General features: G+C 33.7%; 1 protein-coding gene across 1 annotated transcript; it reads right to left on the reverse strand.

Moving 5' to 3' along the window:
• Positions 1 to 479: 479 nt before the first annotated feature.
• Positions 480 to 2159, reverse strand: LOC131038376 (leucoanthocyanidin dioxygenase). The gene is made up of 3 exons (XM_057970794.2): positions 1590 to 2159; positions 1171 to 1501; positions 480 to 1010 (listed from the first exon to the last, which is right to left on the reverse strand). Exons 1-3 carry the CDS (start codon positions 1799 to 1801, stop codon positions 765 to 767), a joined length of 789 nt encoding a protein of 262 aa, XP_057826777.2. The 5' UTR covers positions 1802 to 2159; the 3' UTR covers positions 480 to 764.
• Positions 2160 to 18951: the final 16792 nt, after the last annotated feature.

An 18951-nucleotide genomic window follows, 5' to 3' on the forward strand; every position in this document is an offset into this window, starting at 1 on the left:
ATTGTGCTTATGTATATGCTTTATTAGATTACCCTAAAATAAATTGAATAAAAGTTTATTTTTCCTTCATAAATATTAGATCTTAAATAATCATATAACACAAAGTATTTCTATTGTGTAACTAATTAAAACCATGTTTAATATAAGCAATATATTAGCTATAATATTTTTTCTTTGAAATTTAATATGCACAATAAAAAATTTAATTCTTTTTGTTATTGTTGTTGTTGTTGAAGGGCTTTAATCAAACTCACATAATGGTTTAGTTACTTAATATAGGAGGATGAACCTAAGACTAAAACCTCTTTGATTGATAATCAAAGACTAAGATATGAGTTCCACCAAAATTACAATAAAGTATAATTAAAATTTTAAAAAATCATAAAAATAAACAATTTCAATTAAATTTTAAAAATTCTCTTAAAATTATATATATAGATAAATATAGGTATAAATATATAAATAACTCATACGGTATAAATATATAAATAACTCATACAATTTCTTGTTCTTGAATGAATAATATTCACATTCTTCAAAATATATAAAGAAGCTAAATTACCCACTTTCTTAAGAAATTGACATCCACTTTCTTTGGAAATTGACATCCATCTACTTTCTTTAAAAAAATCCAGTTCTTTCAACTCATAGAAGGAAAGTAATATTTAAAAAGTTTTTAAATGCTTTTAAGATAAGCCTGCCGATAAGAACGGTTGACAAGGAGTTCGGAACTCTCATTAAATGGTGCAGAGCAAATGTAGCAGTCACGACTGTTGTAGTTGATGAATATACCCCTTCCCATCCAGTCCTTTGGTGAAAAACCTTTGCAGATACTCTTTCCATGATGAACCTTGGTACACAGCAGGATGGTCTTCATCGATCAATGCTGGAAGAGGCGACAGAATCACTTCATCCTGTGGATTGCAAAACATAGCCCATGAGATCCTTGCTTTCTCCTTGTTCACTACACTCCTGTGCTCGATACTTATGTATCTTCCATTGCTTAATATCTGCACACTCATCCCAAAAGAAAAACAACCCATTTTTTATCTTAATGGGCGATCTAATAACTTCTTCGATTTAACATTTCTTTGCAAACCAAATTCTTGGAAATAACTTTCAACTTGATTTAATAAAAAGGGGTCAGAATTTATATGCAAATCTGTGTACCTCCAGTGCATCAGCAATATTAACAATGAGGGCGCCTGGGACACTTTGAACATCAACCCAATTTCCATCCTTGCGAATTTGCAGGCCTGGGGTTTCATCTTGCAGAAGAAATGTAACAACGTTGGGATCGGAGTGAGGAGACAGCCCGAGTACCAGATCCGGTTGAGGACATGGTGGATAATAATTAATCCTGATGCGCATTTCTTTCTCGTCTCCACCCACTACCTCGTTCAATGAATTTTCATCCTCTATTCCCAACCCTCTGCTCAGCACCTGCATCAGCACTTCCCACAATTTGTATATCTCTCTCGAATATTCGTCCATAACCTCCCTGCAAATAACAAGAACACCCATCAGAATATGTTACAAATAATAATTATCCACAATTAACGAGAATCCAAGGTAAGAAAACAGTATACATGAAATCAGAGGGCTGTTTGGGCCATTTGGACACAATTCTCCTGTCAGGAGGCCAAGCGACGTTGTAATAATAATCCCCCCAGTCCAATTTGACATTTGGGGAATATCCCAGTTTGCTTCCATAGCCAATATAACTTCCAGCTTCTTCGTTTTTATATAACTCCTTTTCTTCAAGGGGAAGATCGAAAAAAGCCTTGCCCACGGCTTGCATGCAAGAAAGAAGAGAGTTTGGGATTCCATGATTGATGATCTGAAAGAACCCCAGTTTTGTGCAGCGTTAGAGATTGCTGCAATGGTCTCCTCTTGTAGATGCGGGACACCCAAGCCGTCCCAATCAATGACAGGAACTTGCGTGTCATGTGGCTTGGAGGCCTCAAGATCGGCTCTCACGTAGTGAAGATGAACCGTTTGAATTTCACTCTCTGCTAGCGTCTGAACTCTTGGTAAGTTATCCTGCTTAGCCATTATCGATGTATTGCTCCCAAATGGAGACATCATAACACTAACTGGTTTGGGCTCCTCCATTGTCTTTTAGGGCTGCGATACTCTTTCACCTGTTATCTATGTCTTTCAATATATTTTCCCTGTTTTGATCTAAATTTAATGGACATCATTAAAGATACCTTTTATCCTTTTTAAGACATCATTCAATGAATGTCACAAAATTATTTGAAGTGACCCAATTTTTTTTCAAAACATTATATTTTTTATATTATTAAAAGATATCTTCTATACTTTCATAAGATACTTTTCAAGAAATATCAATAATTTTTTTTTTAAATTGACTCAAATTGGAAATCAAACAAGTTGTGTATTTGATTTTAATATTTTAATATTTAGACCTAAATTTAAAGGAGAGCATTGAAGATGCCTCTAACTTATCCTAAGAAATATTTCAATGAATATTGACATAATTATTTAAAGTGACTCAAATTTCTTGTCAAATATGTTGAACATTAGATTTTTATATTATTAAAGATATCTTTTATATTTTCATTAAACATTTTCAAGAAACCTTAATATAGGTTGTATGTTGAAATTTTAATATTTTTATATGTAGAACTAAATTTAATGGACAATGTTAAATCAACCTTCTATCGTTTCCTAAGAAATATTTTAATGAATACAAAAAAAAAAAAACTTAAAGTGATTCAAATTTCTTGTCACATAATAAACATCCAATTTTTATATGAATAAATATACTTAAAATCCTTTCATGTGATAGTATTCAAGGAATTCCAACATTTTTTTTTTGTAACTCAAAATTCTTGTCAAACATATTATGGATTAAATTTTTATAATTTAATATTTAATTTTAAATTTAATGGACAACATCAAAGATAACTTTGATCCTTTCTTAAGATATCTTTCAATGAATCTGAACAAAATTGTCTAGATTGATACAAGATCATTTTCAAACTTAGTGTATGAGATTTTTTTGTTTTATATTTAGCTCTAAATTTAATGGATAAAATAAAAGATTATATTATGTAGGATAGTGTACACACACTCCTATCTCTCAAATATATTATAAATTGAAATACTAGGTGCAAGTATTTTCCAACTTGTCATATTCGGAAGTGCTCGGTATAAGAACTTATAAAGGAATTGATACAAAATAAAATTAAAGTTTGATTATGCATTTCAATGAAATTAATTTGCATTACAAATCAAATGTATCTAATAAGAGAAATTTGGTGGTATTTGTAAAGTATATGAGAAACAAAGGAATTTAGGAGGTTGAGCTCTATTGAAGTTTTGAGCATGAATTTGTTGCATGTGTTTGGGTTTTTCAATAGCTAGTCTATGTTATTCAACTTCTATTTTAATTATAAGTTCATCTATTCCCTCTGCATTTATTCAATTTTCTTAATTTTGTCACCTTCTAAGAATATTTCCTTTTAAGGCTTCAAAACTTAACATTCCAATAGTTAATCCTAGTTTTGCTAGTTTGGACCCAAAAGATAATGGTTCTTACTCCAAATAAACCTTGAAATTTTGCATCAAAGTTGTTTCCCAAGTAAGTCTTATAGAACCCGACTTAAAATAGATTTCCTATTCTTAGCCTTGACAATTTTTGTAAATGGCTTCAAAATTATGTATGTATTATATTTTTTGTTGGGTTTATCCTCTCTACAAGCATACTCCATGAGTATGTCAGAAAAGATTAACTTCTTCATGTAGTTTAATATCTATATTGTCTAACACCCAAAAATAAATGCTTTTTCCTTTTCTACTTTACGAAAATAGACCATGCAGATGCCCTTCTCAAGGGTCCAAGATGCAACTCTATAGATTTATGTTAATGTTAGCTTCCTAGACTTGAGATTCTATTGTATAAGAGGGATGGGCTCTCTAAGTCCATTTTTGGATCAAATTTCCTAGCTCACAAATGCCCTGTTAGCCTTTCTTAATCTATTTTGCAACCTCTTAATGAAATTTTATTTATGTTGAGGAAAACAATGGTTTTTCCATTCATTCTTAAAAATATGTTTATGTTGAGTTTAAACTTTCTAAGGACATAAAAAAATTCAGTTAAATTTAAATTTCTAATTAAATCATACCCAAAGATTTTTTTATCTTAAATTTCCAAATACTTATTATATGTGTCAACTCTCTAAACAAAAAATTATAGATTTCCCCTTAATTATATTAAGAGCCAAGCTTTCTCGTAAATTTGATGATGATTTACCTCATTGGAATAAAGAGAAATGATGGATTACAAAGGGAAATTGCAAGAATAACTAGAGAAATGGGATAAATGGCCCATCTTCTAATGGTGAATTGTAAATTTCACTTGCTTCCAACGTTCCATCTTCTCAAATAATGGTAGTAGATTATTCTCCTTCTTCCTCATCTCAACTAACTATACTTGGTGCTCTTGCAACTAACAAAGAAAGCCTAATACCTATATCCTCTATTTGTGTATGGTTATTAGTATTATCCAAACTAAAAATAAATAGTTTTATAATGTTGATTATGAACATGAACATCATGATCATAATACTTATTTTTTTTATTATAAGAGTTGTACGTTTTCATTTTCATTGACTCTAGGTCTTGCTATTATTTAAGTGGACATTACTTCTAGGTGACATAAACAAAATTTAGCAAGAAAGTACCACATATCCAATTTTAGGTAACATCAAATATTACAAAGGTATTAGGTTTGAAAATGAAACCTTGTTGTGCTAATCAAGAGGGCTAGGATGGATGGTAAAAATATATCTCAAAGTCACTTCCTCAAATCGATGAAATAAAATAATGTAAGAGGATCTGGTTAATACTGAGAGGGGGGGTGAATCAATATTAACACCACTTGAAAAACTCAAACTTAAACTTATCAAACATTCATCAAGTCAAACATAAACCAACAATAAAATCATTTACCAGTACCATTATCTGCTAATAATCATCTACTAAACTGGTATATCAATGTTGCTCATTAAGTGTTCATTAACCATGCATAAACTAAAAGTAAATAATCACATCACATCAAAACTTTCACCACATGAACACCATGTTTTTCACGTGGAAACCCAAATAGGGAAAAATCACGGTGGGAATTGGTACCCACAAGAATTATGTACTCTTTCAGAATGCGCCCTATTAGGAGCCTAGTCTGGTTAGGAGCTTACAAAGATGCCCTGTTAGGAGTCACCCAATTAAGGGATTTAGATGATGAGCCCTATTAGGAGCTTTGACCTGTTAGGATCAACCTCACAAGAGAATTTTGAACTTAGATGTTCAGTCACCTTGTTAGGGGATTTTCAATGTAAGGCCTAGTAGGACCTACCTGGTTAAGGGATTTTGTCTACTACAACTGTTAGGGAACAATAGTGAATGATCTGGGTATAACACTCAACTACTTGCTTGAGCAGATCCAATTATGCTCCAAATCTTCAACACTCTGGCAGATCTCTCATACTCTGCTTTGGATTCACATTGTTCTCAAAAACCACTGACATAGCAAACATCAACAATACCGACATAAATAACTATTACAATTAGGCCAGCAACTAAAAACCTAGATACACCAAGATTTTACAATACAGATCATATCAGATCACCAAATAGATCACTACAATATTTTTCAAGATAATATCAACTGTTGAGTGATTGTAACTCATCACAACAACTCAATTTGATACAAAGTAAAACCCTTAGAACACTCTTCTAAGCGCTTTGTTGTTTCCCAAGAAATTCCATCTTCAAACGTGCCAAAATAGCAATACAACCATTTATGCAGGTTGTGCCACGTCACCTCCAATATTTGAACTTGATGTAGATCACCGCCAAACCATAAATCATTACCATTTAAGAGAATTCTTTATCAGTCCTTAAACCCTTCTTAAACCCTAGCAAGAACTCAACAATAATCATAAACATGACTTCCGGTTGTCACAACATGATGCGGCTCCGATCAGATACACATTAAAATGATACAAACTCACATTCCAAACCACAAAGCTTCAATCATCACCAATCACTAGATACAATCATAATATTTCCACATTTACCAATTAAGGTCCTAATTCCCAGTTTCATGTTTTATTACCGGTAATCTCTTTCGGGTAGACCAAAAAGACATATGAAAAAGTACAACATAAGTAAACATCAGTTTCATGAATAAACATCAGTTGTCATCAATGAAAACATAAATAACTTATCAAAGTCATCCAATCATGCAATCTCAATCTCTTCATCACAATGTCATCACCAATAGTCTTTTACCGGTTCAGTCATCATTCTTCATCTACATCAGTTATGCCAATCCTGCCAACATTCTCCCACTTTGGCATTGATGTCAACACCAACATATTCAACTCATACTGCTCTGCTATGTTTTGGAACTTCTCTGCAACTCTTCTCTTTTGCACCTCATCTGTCGATTACACTTCATTCTCATGTCATCTCCCCCTTTCAGATAGTTTTCTTCTCCCATGTCTGATAGTTTTCTTCTCCCCCTTTGACAACAATTCCAAAGGTTCATATGTATCACTGGTCATCAAACCTACTGTAGCTACTACCATTAACATCTTTGCTAACCATGTCTAAGTTGCTCCCCCTACAGAGTAGCCTACATTTCATCAATCCACAATGAAAAATAGTCATGAAGCCCACTGAATTGATACATCTCTTGCATCCTAGTTCTTCTTATGTAGGGGTCTGACTCCTAATTTACCTTTGAGGTACTCAAAGGTTGAATTCAATAATGGTTTAGTGAAAATGTATACTAGTTGCTCTTTGCTTGTCACATACTCCATTCTGACTTGCTTCTCCTATACTCTCTCCCTTAGAAAATGATATTTCAATTCTATGTGCTTTGTGCTTGCATGTAACACAAGATTTTTTGAAATATTAATTGCAATAGTGTTGTCAGAATAAATAGTTACTGGTTCAGACATATCAAATTTAAATCCTTCTAGCACATGTCTCATCCAGATTGTCTGTGTACAATTCATTGATGCTGCAACATACTTTTCTTTTGTTGTTGACTAAGAAACACAAGTTTGCTTCTTACTTGTCCAAGCAACCAATCTACTTCTAAGAAGAAAAGCTCCACCGGTAGTTATTTTCCAGTCATCCATTATGCCTGCCCAATCTACATCAGTAAACACATTCAAAGAAAAATCACCTTTATAAGGATACCATAAAACATAATCTAGTATGCCTTTCAGATACCAGAATATCCTTTTCATCACTACCAAGTGAGTCTCCATGGGATCCTTTTGAAATATATTGACAAGTCCAACAACATGTGCAATATCAGGCCTGCTATGAACAACATAATGAAACTTACCAATTGTTGACCTATATTCCTTTTCATCAACAGATGGTGAATCATCTTGTTTAGACAATTTGCATTCTATCACGATTGGAGTACCAATTGGTTTACAATCCTCCATGCCAAAAAAATTCAACACCTCTTTAACATACTTACTCTAACAGATAAATATTACACCATCCAATTGCTGGACCTGCAACCCAATGAAGAATTTAATTTCACCAATGAGAGACATTTCAAATTCTTTCTTCATCTCCTCATAAAAAGCCATACATAAGTCATCATCACCACCAAAAATTATATCATCTACAAATGCTTCATCTATCAGCATTTATCCTCATTAGTCTTAAGATATGTGTTACTATCCTCACTGGTAAATTGAAATCCTATCTTGATCGGGTGTGCATGCAATCTTTCAATCCATACAGTGCCTTATGTAGCTTGCAAACCATATATTTATCATCAAACAAAGAAAATCCATCCGGTTGTTCTACGTAGACTTCTTCCTCAAGGATTCCATTAAGAAAAGTTGATTTAACATCCATCTGGTAGACCTTAAAAACTTTATATGCAGCATAAGCAAGTAACATTCTTACTCCTTCCAATATTGCCACTGGTGCAAAGGTTTCACCATAATCTTCTCCTTCTTCTTGTGCATAGCATTTGTATACCAACCTTGCTTTGTTTCTCACATCCTTGGTTCTTTATTCAACTTGTTTCTAAAGACCCATTTAGTGCCAATCACATTCTTGTCTTCCTGTCTAGGAACAAGTGTCCAAGTCTTGTTTTTCTCTATCTGATCCAATTCCTCATTCATAGAATAAATCCTGTCACCATCCTTTAATGCCTCCCTCATTGTTTTAGGCTCAATAGTTGAAATTAGATAGGAATTTTCTCTGATTTTCCTCCTTGTTTGTACACCAACATTTTTATCTCATATTATTTGGTCTTCTGAATCATTCAATTTGACATACCTTGGTATTACCCATTCTAGTGTTGTGTCTTCTGCTTCATGTTCTTCATCACTTTCTTCATTTATTGGTTGAGCACTTATTACTGCATTTTTCTTCTCAACATTCTTTTGCACTTCCGACTCTATAAACACAAGTTTTTGTAGAGTAACCAAGAAAAATACCTTCATCACACTTTGCATCAAATTTTCCATTGAAATCATCCTGTTTAATGAAACATTTACTCCCAATTTTTTTAAAGTAACTTACATTAGGAGTCTTTCCATGCCATAATTCATAGGGCATTTTTTTATTACCTCTCTTGATAAGTACATGGTTCAAAGTATATACAACAGTGCTAACTGCTTCTCTCCAAAACATCTTCGACACTTCACCTTGAATCAACACAGTTATAGAAGCTTCGATACTTCACCTTGAATCAATATGGTTCTAGAAGCTTCAACAACTATTCTATTCATTCTCTCAGCTATCCCATTCTGTTGTGGAGTTCTAGGAGCTGACATCTACCTTTTAATTCCCCATTCATCACAAAACTTCACAAATTCATCAAAAGTAAATTCACCTCCCCGGTTTGATCTCAAAAATTTCAAATTCTTCCCGATATCTTTCTCAACTAGAAAGCTTTAAATGCTTTGAATTTACTGAATGCCTCAGAATTTTCTCTCAGAAAAGTTACCCACATCATCTTGGAAAAATCATTAGTAAAGATCATAAAATACTTATCACCATAATATCTCTTAGTCCTCATAGGACTACAAAGATCAGTATGAACCAAATCAAGGAGATTCTCTAAAGAGAAATAATTACTCTTAAAAGATACATAAGTCATCTTACCCATCTGACAGTCTTTTCATAACACATTGTCCGATTTCACAAGCTGGGGCATACTTCTTACAATACCTGATTTACTAACCTTTATCAAATTGTCAAAATTCACATGACAAAATCTCTTGTGCCATAACCAGCTATCTTCAATCTTTTCCACCAAAAAATTATTCACATTAGTATTCAGATGAAAAATATTACCTCTTATCTGCTTTTTAGTAGCAATTAGTTCACCATTGTTTTCAAGAATCTTGTACACTCCACTTTTGAATTCAAGTAGATATCCCTTATCATTTAATTGGCCAACACTTAAAAGATTATGTTTTAATCCATCAACCTAAAAGACATCATTTGCATTACTCTTCCCATTTAATTAGATTGATCCTTTACCTTTTACCATGTAGGGAGAGTTATTACCAAGCCTTACAACACCTCCATCAAACTCTTCAAGGGATAACAACTTACTTTTGTCACCGGTCATGTGGTGTGAGAAACCACTATCTATTATCCATTCATCACTCCTATCCATATGAGATACTAATGCCTTTTCATCGGTCGTATCTTCCTTCATAGCAAAAAACACTATCTTCTCATTGTCATCTTCTTTTGATTCTTCTTCAATTACTCCTTCATCGACTACAACATAGCAATGTTTCTTGCCTTTTCCTTTGAATTTCTTGAAGTTCTCTTTCTTATCAATGTTAGGACAATTAGCATCTATGTGTCCAATTTTACTACAAGAGAAACACTTCAAGGATAATTTACCTTTATATTTACATGTGCCTCTAGGGAATCTATTAGCCAATAATAGCTCAAGTTGCATCAAATGATCTTCTTCATCACCATTACCTCTGCTACTGCCATGACTAGACTTGCAATCATGATTATGACAAATATCCTTTCCTTTCCTTACTGATGTACTCGTTACAAAAGCCTTAAAAGAAGATTAAGAAGGTTTAGAAACACTATTATCAAAACTATTTAAATCAAATGCAGTCAACTTTCCAATAAGAGAATCAACAGTGACTTTATCTTTAGAAATAGATCTTAGTTCTTGAATTGCAGAAACTTTAATAGAATATTATGGTAAAAGAGTTCTAAGCATCTTACTAAAAACAATATCTTCATCAGTTTTACCTCCAACACTCTTTATACCACATACAACTTCCTTAATCCTTTGTCAATATTGTGTTATGTTCTCACCATCAACCATTTTCATATCATCAAATTTTCCTCTTAAACTTTCCTCCTTTGCCCTTTGTACATGTTCATCTCCTCCATAAATTAATTTTAATTTCTCCCATACTTCATTTGTAGTCTCTAGTCCATGAACATTAATATATTCAGAGTCAGACAAAGTACTTACAATTGCTTCCAGAGCCTGAATATTTTCTTGTTGATCTTTAAGCTCATTTGGTGTCAAGGTGCTAGTAGTAGGAGCAACATACTTGGTTACCACATGATTCCAATACTGAGAACCCATTCCTTTAAGGAAGATCTTCATGTGATCACTCCATATCTAGTAGTTGTCCTTGGTAAACATAGGACCCTCATTTTTCATCATCTTGCTTCAGGATCTTTTCCTCAAGCTGTTAGGCTTTTTGCACATAGAGGATCAACGCTCTAATACCAATTGTTAATCTTAGAAGATCTAGTTAATACTCAGAGGGGGGGTGAATCAGTATTAACACCACTTGAAAAACTGAAACTTAAACTTATCAAACATAAACAAACAATAAAATCATTTACTAGTACTGGTATCTGCTAATAATCATCTGCTAAACTAGTATATCAATGTTTCTCACTAAGTGTTCATTAACCATGCATAAACTAAAAGTAAGTCATCACATCACATCAAAACTTTCACCATATGAACACCATGTTTTTCACATGGAAACCCAAATAGGGAAAAATCATGGTGGGAATTGGTACCCACAAGAATTATGCACTCTTTTGGAATGCGCACCCTGTTAGGAGCCTAGCCCTGTTAGGAGCTTACAAAGATTCCCTATTAGGAGCAGACCTTGTTAGGAGTCACCCAGTTAAGGGATCCAGATGATGAGCTCTGTTAGGAACTTTGACCTATTAGGATCAACCTTGCTAGAGGATTTTGAACTCAGATGTTGAGTCACCCTGTTAGGGGATTTACAATGTAAGGCATGTTAGGACCTACCCATTTAAGGGATTTTGTCTACTGCAACTGTTAGGGAACAACAATGAATAATTTGTGTATAGCACTCAACTGCTTGCTTGATCAGATCCAATTATGCTCCAAATTTTCAACACTCTGGTAGATCTCTCATACTCTAGTTTGGCTTAACACTCTTCTAAAAAACCACCGACACAACAAACATCAACAATACCGACATAAATAACTTTACAACTAGGTCGGCAACTAAAACCCTAGATACATCAATATGTTACAATATAGATCATCACAGATCATATTAGATCACCAAACAGATCATTACAATATTTTTCAAGACAATATTAACCATTGAGTGATTGTAACTCATCACAAAAACTCAATCTAATACAAAGTCAAACCCTTAGAACACTCTTATAAGCACTTCGTTGTTTCCCAAGAACTTCCATCTTCAAACATGCCAAAACATCAATACAACCATTTAGATAGGTTGTGCCACATCACCTCCAACATTTGAACTTGATGTAGATCACCACCAAACCAAAAATCATTACCGGTTAAGAGAATTCTTTATCGGTCCTTAAACCCTTCTTAAACCCTAGTGAGAACTCAACAAAAATCATAAACATGACTTTCGGTTGTCACAAGATGATGTGGTTCCAGTCAAATACACATTACAATGATAAAAACTCACATTCCAAACCACAAATCTTCAATCATCACCAATCGCCAGATCCAATCAAATCATTTCCTCGTTTACCGGTTAAGGTCCTAATTCCCAATTTCCTGTTTTATTAACAGTAAGCTCTTTTCGGTAGACCAAAAAGACTTAGATGAAAAACTAAAACATAAGTAAACATCAGTTGTCATGAATAAAAATCAATTGCCATCAATGACAACATACATAATTGATCAAAGTCATCCAATCATGTAATCTCAATATCTTCTAAATCTCTTCATCACAATGTCATCACCAATAGTCTTTTACCGGTTTAGTCATCATTCTTCATCTGCATCAGTTATGCCAATCATGCCAACAAAAATAATATCTCAAGGTCACTTCCTCAAATTGATGAAATAAAATAATGTAAGAGGAATAGTAGATCTAAAAGTAAGATTGCTAAAAATAATCCATACAATAAAACCCAAATGCAAAACTCTAAAAAGATGGTTGGAGGTGTATAATAATTCAAGTTCACCAAATGAAAATGATTCTAATGTGTTTTTTATTAATTTAGAAGGAAGAAGGCCCTAAACCCTTACAAAATAAGAAAACTAGAGAGCAACCAAACAACCATAGGCATCAGACAGCGACACACCTAGAAAGCACGTAAACAACTCTCAAAAGTAATAAAAAACTAACATACCCACATAGTTAAACATGATAACCCTACCCAACTCCCTTCTATCAATATTACAACTACTAGCATATAACTATAAATATTCCATAATAGTATCATAGTACTTAGTCTAAATATCAACATCCAACATAAGGCACATAGGCCTAATTAAACATATGTCCATAGTGATAAAGAAGAAAATAAAACTTATAGAATCTTGAACAAAAAATATCATGATCAACATTCAAATTTAAAACAGTCCAAAAAAAGGACCAACCCAACAACATCCTAGTCATCCTTAATGAGATTCCAGTTCTACCCAAGATGCTGCATCTACACCTGCCAATCCTTAAGGTACAACAAATCCTCTTTATACTCCTCTTGTAGGTTGTCATTCCCCTTCAACATTTTTTCCTTTTTCTTCATCCTTCTTTGTCCCAAGATGAAAACCATGGCCTTTTTCTTCATGACCCCATTAGTGATAGCACATAGGGCATTCAAGGCATCCCCCATCAGTCGATACTTTATGTAGAGATAGAGTTGATTGTATCAGATATATAATATGGATATATGATGTAAAATGAGAAAATTTAGCAATGTGTTTCTATTTTTTAAATATATGATTTACTTTAATAGCTAAATAAGAAAGATTGGTTAATTAAAGATTCACAAAAAGGTTGAAGTACAATGTTGCGCCATTGGTGATCACAAAATAGTGTATAATTCATTGCACACTAAATTCAACTTTTTTAACATTTTGTTTTTCAATTTTGTTGACACATAAGAAGAAATCTGTTAAGAATTTGAAGAAGATGTGAAAGATTTATTTTTTAAATTTCATGTGTAGATTAAATATATTTAAATTTTTAAAAACAATATATCATTTTTAAAGATATCTTTATAACTAATTTTTTTTTTTTTTAATTTTTTAATAAGTGATATTATGTCATAATGTGTAGCACTTTTTAGAAATAAGATAAATTTATTGTTTCACACAAAAAATATTAAGAACAACTAAATTTTCTCCAATAGGAAGAAACCATCTTGTTAGTGCAATTGAAGATAAAACACTTATCTTGAGACAACAACATGGTCAAAACTTTTGAAAGGGACCATCACAAATGTTGTCGTAGAAGCAAAAAAATAGCAATAGAAGCCTTAAAATGGTAATCGATGGTGTAACATTTGTACTTCAACCTAAATGACACAAATAACTATTGCTATAATGGCTCTAATCAAGGAAATTCTAGTAAAGAAGACACATCTAGTCACAATGATTCTCATAAATCAAAATGAGGTCCTCACTAAAGTAAACACATTATACATGTCCAACCCAATAAAATGATGCATCCGATGAGGACATATAAAAAAAGTCCAATTGTAGCATCAATTAAAATATCTATCTTATCTCCAAAACCTCATAACCAATAAGGATTGTTTGGTTGATTGAATCTAGCAACAAGCATATGATAGGAAATTGAGAGTTATTTAATAGATTGAATAATCAACCCATTAGAGACTAGGTTCAAATTGTAGGCATAAAGGAGTATGTTGTAGGAGGAATTGAAAATGTTACCGTTTCTCTCAGACCAATAAGTTGTACCCTCATGAAGGTTCTCTTTGTTCTTGTCTTGACAACAAATCTATTTTCTATCTTAGTCATCGTTTGAATCATAAGCTTAAGGTGGAGTCCCAGTTCAAGGAACACATTGAATCTTTTTTGATCTAACAAGAATGTATGAAAGGGAATTGAATCATGTTTGATCTCACAATCAAATGTATGATATTTTTTAGAGATTTTATAAAGAATCGTTTATTTGTACTAGAGGTAGTCTTATTATTTGTAGTTGCTCTATCTGCCTCTATGGTCAAATCAACTCCTTTATGATATTATTGATATGTGAACCTTTCTACCAAATCCTTACATGAGCTTAGTTATAAGGAGATGGTAAGATATTTTTCTCAACTTTACATGTATTTTCCTATATGTATTTGATGTCTTGAAAGAAAACAACTTTGGGATCCATTCGTATTGAGTACCTCCCATGTCAAGGACCATCTTAAGGTTCTGCATTTTGATTTGTGTAGACCCCTACTAGATTCCTTTCAAGGATTATAATAATTCTATTAAATTATCAGTGAATTCCCTCATAAGACACAAGTTTTCCTTTTCAAGAAGAGTGAATCCTTTGCCCAATTTCAAGCCATCTACTAGTGGGTCATAAAATAGACATGATGACCTCTTCTCATCCTTTGCATTGATCAAGTGGGGCATTCACATCAAAATATTTATTAGAATTCCTAAAGCATCATGACATATAAAACACTTGACTTCCCCTTATACGACCTTGTAGAAAGACATTGCAGAACATCATAATCAAACCATCATGGAGATGACTCTTAGCATTCTTGCCATAACTAAGTTAGAGGGTCAATTTTTAGTAATTATGGCATTGGATTTGTTTCAATGAATATTAATAAAATTAAAAGACTATAGTATTCATAAACAATAGGGTGGTAGAAAGGTATATATATGAAGTTAAATAAGACAAAGTTCTAAAAAAAGACAAATAAAAACAAAGGATAGAGTCTACAAAATATTAGATAATTAGTGTAATGTCAATAGAAGGTGGATCTTGATCATTTGATTTCACCCACACATCACCAAAGACATTATGGTCAATCAATTCTCAACTAATTAGAGCACCATTTCTCCTTGACAGGTGAGTGAATATGAAACAAAGAAATGATGAGTTGAAGACGAGAAATTGCTTGTGTTAGGCTAGCCAATTCATCCATTCCTAGAAGTAGAAGTAGAGGGTTGTTAGGAGAGATGGGACCATCCTCCATGGGTAGTAGATTTTTTGAAATTTAGAGGTGGAGGGAGCATAGGAGTGAGAGCCTCAATCACCATAGTCATATAAAATAGTTATGCCCATTGTTGATGACCTCTCGGAGAGGTAGAATGTGTGGGCTCCCTAGCCACAATATAAGAGGCTTTTCCCTACCCTTTTGACAACTCCTAAACATAAGCGAATTCAAAGAAAATTTATGAGCTTACACTTGGATTTGTATAATAAAATTAAAACATATGACAAATTTAATGTACATGGAAAATGAGTATCAACAAAATAACGAGTCAAAGAGCAACATTCTTATCATTTCATATGTTGAAAATAATTTCCACGATGAAAGAATGCCAAATTTAGGTTTACTTAATCAAGAGACAACTTAAATCTCTCAATGAAACCATATGCTGGAAGAAAAAGGGATAGGCTAAGAAGGTCTATAAAAACCATAGATCTAATTGCAAGCTTCCTAAGCCTATGAAAAAACAAAAAATAGATATTTAAGTATCTCAATTTTTTCATAGAATTAATAGAGTGTTAGGAATTCCTATTTGAGATAGATGGGTTCCCATTAGAAGGCCTTGGTATAAAAGACACTAGGCAAAATGATGTTGGCATTTTTGATGATGATGTTGTGATTGTCATTGATGGACACACACTTGCTTTGAGATCACTTTTTGTATGTATGAGTTATGCTCAACTGGTATTATGTATTATAGTCTTTAGACTATCAGTGTTTGGCAGAAAGTGTTTACCAATCCCAAAGCAGTATGAAGACCTCAAGCAGTTCGAGGATCCCAAAGCGGTTCGAAGGAACAAACCGGTTGTTATCATTTTTCCTAGTCTTCATTTTGACAAACCGGTAATTGGTAAAATATGTGAACCAGTAATCGGTTAAATGTATGAACCAGTATTACTCTGTGATGAGTTACCAACCAATATTTTTGTAATGAGTTATCATCCACTGACACTTTGGCGGTGATTTTGTGTCGTGTTACCAAATGTGTCCAGATGCACTGAACCTAGGAACTTGCAATGTAATCCTATTGGACCGACATGAAATCATATTCCTTTATAAGGACATCATGTCTAGGGTTTTAGGTGTTGTTAGGGTTTAGGGTGATTGGTGAGGTTTTTGTATGTGCGATCATAAAAGAGAAGACTAGGTTTGTGTGAAGAAACAAAGTGTGGATATATTTAAGACTGAAGTAATGCTGAAATGCATTAACAATGAGCTATCAAGGATCTAACCAAGTATACTATGCTAGTATTTAGATCACTCACTTGTTTATTACTCACATCTTCGACAAGTTTGAAACCCTTAACCGGGTAGGCCTGGCAAAGCCTTTGTAAATCCTCTAACAAGGTGGTTCTCAACTGTGGATCTAAAATCCTCTCACAAGGTAGTCTTTAATCGGACTTATCTCCTAACAGAGATCTAGATTCCTAACAGGATCTGTTCTGGTGAAGAACATTGTATGACCTAAACTGGTCTAACCTTAACCGGTCCAGTTACTATTCTGCAGATAGTTACTTGTGAGTTTCATCTCACCGTGGTTTTTCTCATTTGGGTTTCCATGTCAAAATCTCTTGTGTTATGGTGATTGTGCTCCTGTGGGTGAATGCCTTATTTGCTGTTTGGTTTGCATTTGTTTTAACTGGTTTGTTAGTAAATTTGTTATACTAGTTTACTGCTAAACTGTTTAAGTGTTTGAGTTCAGTATTTTTTGGTATACTAATTCATCCCCCCTCTTAGTATTCATCAATTGGTATCAGAGCCAACCTTTCTATAAGTTTAACCACTTGGAAGGAGATATGGGGGAATACACTGTGAGGGAGCTTACTCATCGTCTCAATCAGACTGAGAAAGCCTTTGATGAACTCAAAGTCAAATATAAGGCCTCTCTAGTAAAGAGAAGAGAGCATGCTGAAAAATTGATGGAGCTTACTGAAAATAGTTCTTGAGATGAAGCAGACATGGATGCCCTAGTTGAAGAAGTTGAAAAACTTAATGAATCCAATGCAAACCACAAAAGGGAACTGGAAGGACTGACTATCAGAATGTGTCAAGAGCTTGAGAACCGGAGGAAAGATGAAGATCTGGTAAAAGACAAAGATCATGAGATCTCCAAGCTTAAGCAAGAAATCAGTGCCCTTACCACTCATCTCCAAGAGAGTAAAGTGGAAAAAGAAGAAATTCAAGGTGAACTAAATATGGCTATTTTCGAGAATGCAACCTTGAAGGAATCCAATGCTGCTATTTCCAAGGAACTCACTGAGTCAAAGGAAATACTTGCCAAATTCAATAAAAGTACTATTAAGCTAGAACAAAAGCTTGAATCAGCAAAACCGGTAAAGAATACCAATGGACTTGGTTTCCCTGGATATGAGGAAGGTGAATCCTCTAGAACAAAAGATGGAGCATCAAAGAAGAAACCGACACCAAAGGATAAAGGTAAGCAAAAATTCAAACCTGTTTTCTTTAATTGTCTCAAAGAAGGACATACTGCCAATTTATGTAGAAATAAGGCTTACAATAATTTTCCTTATTTTCTAAACAATAAGCCTAGACCTAATAGATTCAATGGAAACTGTTATGCATGCAACAAGTTTGGGCATAGAGCATTTGAATGTAGGTATGTTGTGCACAACACTGGAAGATATCCTCAAAGGAGTCAAGGAGTTTTTCCTGAATCCTTTGTGAACCGGAATCCAAACTAGTATAATACCTATAATTATCAGTCAAGTGGTGGTGGCTATCAAGAGGCAACCGGATGGAGAGCAACCTGTATGATCTATCATGGTAGCGGTCACACTGCTGCAACATGCAGAAGGAAGAATGGAAACATGAATAATGGACCATGGAGAGCACTTGGAATGGTATGTTATCACTGCAACAAACCGGGTCACACAGCTAGAATTTGCAGGATGAAAAAGAACATATCAGATGATATATCGGTCACACAGGAAGGAAAGATTAATGTTGAAACTATTCAAGAAGATATGAAGACAACATGGAAGAAGAAACCTGAAGAAGTGTCACAAGAAGAACCAGTTTCTGCACCTAGTGTGGAAGTCATTGAACCGGCAAACTAAGCTTCAGAAAAGCTTAGGGGGAGCAAATCGGTGAAATGTTTTGAACCCCTGGTTTACACCGGTAAAAGACCTTAACCGGTATGTGTTACCTGTCAATTGGCAGAAGACTGGAAACGGTAAAAGGCAAAATTAGGGTTTATAACCTAACGGTGGAGCATTTATTATGGTAGGTGAAGAATTTGTTTAAAAGGGATTTTCAAGTCATTTTCACTTATCAATTTGCGAGCGAAGAAATTTTCAAGTGCAGAGTGACCAAAGGCGATTCGACTTGCGATTTCGAGTGAATTGAAATCTAGTAGAAGAATTCTGAGATATTTGCAACCTATTTGTGAAGAACACTAAGTGA

The sequence above is a fragment of the Cryptomeria japonica genome, chromosome 2 (assembly GCF_030272615.1).
Source record: "Cryptomeria japonica chromosome 2, Sugi_1.0, whole genome shotgun sequence".
In the NCBI taxonomy this organism is placed as follows: domain Eukaryota; kingdom Viridiplantae; phylum Streptophyta; class Pinopsida; order Cupressales; family Cupressaceae; genus Cryptomeria; species Cryptomeria japonica.